Here is a 1,910-nt window from a genome sequence, read left to right as displayed (position 1 = left end):
GGTGGGAGGGCGGTGGACGCTGGGGTCCCTGAGGTGGGAAAGCGGTGAGTGCTGGGGGGCCCTGAGGTGGGACATGGGAGGGTGGTGGGCCCTGGAGGAGCTCAGGGTGCTGACAGCCCCTCAGGCTGGCCTGGAGCATGGGCCCAGATGACATGGAAGCAAGGGGGCTGGTGGTGGCTGAGGTGTTCTGTTGGAGAGGGAAACCAGTATGGTGGGGCTGTCCTACACAGGCAGCAGTGTTTGGGGAGGTGGTGAAGGGGCAGGAGCTATGCTTGGAGCCATGCTGCTGTCACAGGCCCAGGAATGGGTGAGGGCTTGGGGCCTGCCTGGCACGCCCTGGCTTGCCCAAGGTATGGGGGTGGTGGGGCGGCCACCTCCACTGAGAGCTGTCCAGGGCTCAGCATTAGGTATTGGGGGTTTTTGCTGAGCTGTGAAATACCTGGGAGAGTGGGCAGCAAGAGGCAGAGTGCAGTCACAGGCCTCTCAAAAAGCATAGCTGGATGCCTTGAGCCTTTCCACCTTGCTTGTGACCCTTTCTGGCCTTGACTCCTGATTTTGTACTTTCAGAGTGGCAATACAGGGAGATCAAGGGAAGGTCTAGGTACCTTGTACTGCCTTTAGAGGTAGGCCCAGGCTATTCCATATTTTATTTAGAAGTCTGCTTGTTTGAATTTTTATTGCTGAAAGTTACTTCTTTCATTTGTTTTAGACTCCTCCTCTTCCCCAAATCTCCACTGTGTGCTCCTTCTTTTGTCTTCGCTGTCTGAAATCACAGGACTATTTTTTTGTTACTTGGTCTTTAAAAGTTTGGTGTGCTTTTTAGAGAGTCTAAGCAAAAGCAATGTTTCCTCCTTAGCTGGTAGTTCAGCTGGTCCGTGTGAGCTTTTCCTAAACACACTAAAGTGAAAAGAAGTAACTCCTCTCTGAATGACTGCTCTAGGAAATCTTGAGAGCTAGATCTTTTGTCAGCCTCTGTAGTGACAAAAGTGTAAGTGGTTTCATGAAGTATTAGACAAGTTCATGGTCTTCAGCTGGGTGTGTTAAAAATCAATACCCTGTATATGATCACCAAAGGCTAGAGATGGGTGTGTGGAGGGGTGTGCCAAGGGGTCTGTCTCTACTTAGCACAGAGTAAGAAACCAGATTTTGCCCTTGGACTTCAGATGCCATCCTGAGCTAAATGGACTGTTGGTCTGTTCCAGCCTAGCCATTCCTGTAGCTCTAGGAGCTACTGCCTTTGTGCTATCTTTGTCATTGCTGCCCATCTCTTTCCTCAGAGGCAGCTTTATTCCTCGCTACAACTGCCAGGCATAGAGTCTGTTCTGGGCACTCCTCTGACGAGCCTGCTTTGGCTCGGTAGTGATTGAACATGAGAAGATCAAATACTTGAGCCTCCAAGTGAAATGTTAAAACAACTGAAATAAGCCCTCTTCATGTAATCTTCCCTTTGAAGATGCTTTTTGGAGCAGGAGCAGCATGAGGATGCTCCACTTCTAAAGTCTGAAAACTCTGAAATGTTTAGGCTATTGAAGGACTTACATTACTGCTTGACCATTACCCTAGCTCTTGCTGCAGTTTAGACTGTGGCTTTGTAGGGTTTTTCAGGAATTTCGGTGCATTCTGCAGTTTGGTTTTGGTGATTTAATTGCTGAGTTTTCTTCTACTTGTCAGTCAGTAGGCAGACAGGTCATCTAAGCAGTGAGGTTGGGTTTTGGATTTCTTAATGTATGAATGGCTCCCAAATAGATTACTCTGCATCCAGGTTTTAACAGAAACTCTGTCAGGTAGGTGTAGATGAAATCCAGTTTTAAGTTTATGATACTGCTGGTTGTGTCTCGCACTTTTCAGTCATATAAACTATAATAGTTTGGGAACTGATTTTTTTTTTTTTTTTTTTTTTGTTGCCTTTT

The 1,910-nt window shown here is 47.3% G+C and overlaps 1 protein-coding gene across 1 annotated transcript in view; it reads left to right on the top strand.

Moving 5' to 3' along the window:
- LOC104164833 (pleckstrin homology domain-containing family G member 4B-like) overlaps positions 1 to 1,910 on the top strand; it is a gene marked incomplete at both ends in the record, with an annotated part of 72,281 nt that overhangs the window by 2,314 nt on the left and 68,057 nt on the right. The window contains one exon of the mRNA XM_009704287.1: positions 1,080 to 1,089. Coding sequence (XP_009702589.1) covers positions 1,080 to 1,089 — 10 coding nt within the window. The remainder of the gene's footprint in view (positions 1 to 1,079; positions 1,090 to 1,910) is intronic.

This window comes from Cariama cristata, unplaced genomic scaffold, assembly GCF_000690535.1.
Source record: "Cariama cristata isolate BGI_N322 unplaced genomic scaffold, ASM69053v1 scaffold6467, whole genome shotgun sequence".
NCBI lineage: Eukaryota > Metazoa > Chordata > Aves > Cariamiformes > Cariamidae > Cariama > Cariama cristata.
Note: the sequence above shows the minus strand (reverse complement) of the source record. Positions and strands in the feature narration are given on the sequence as shown.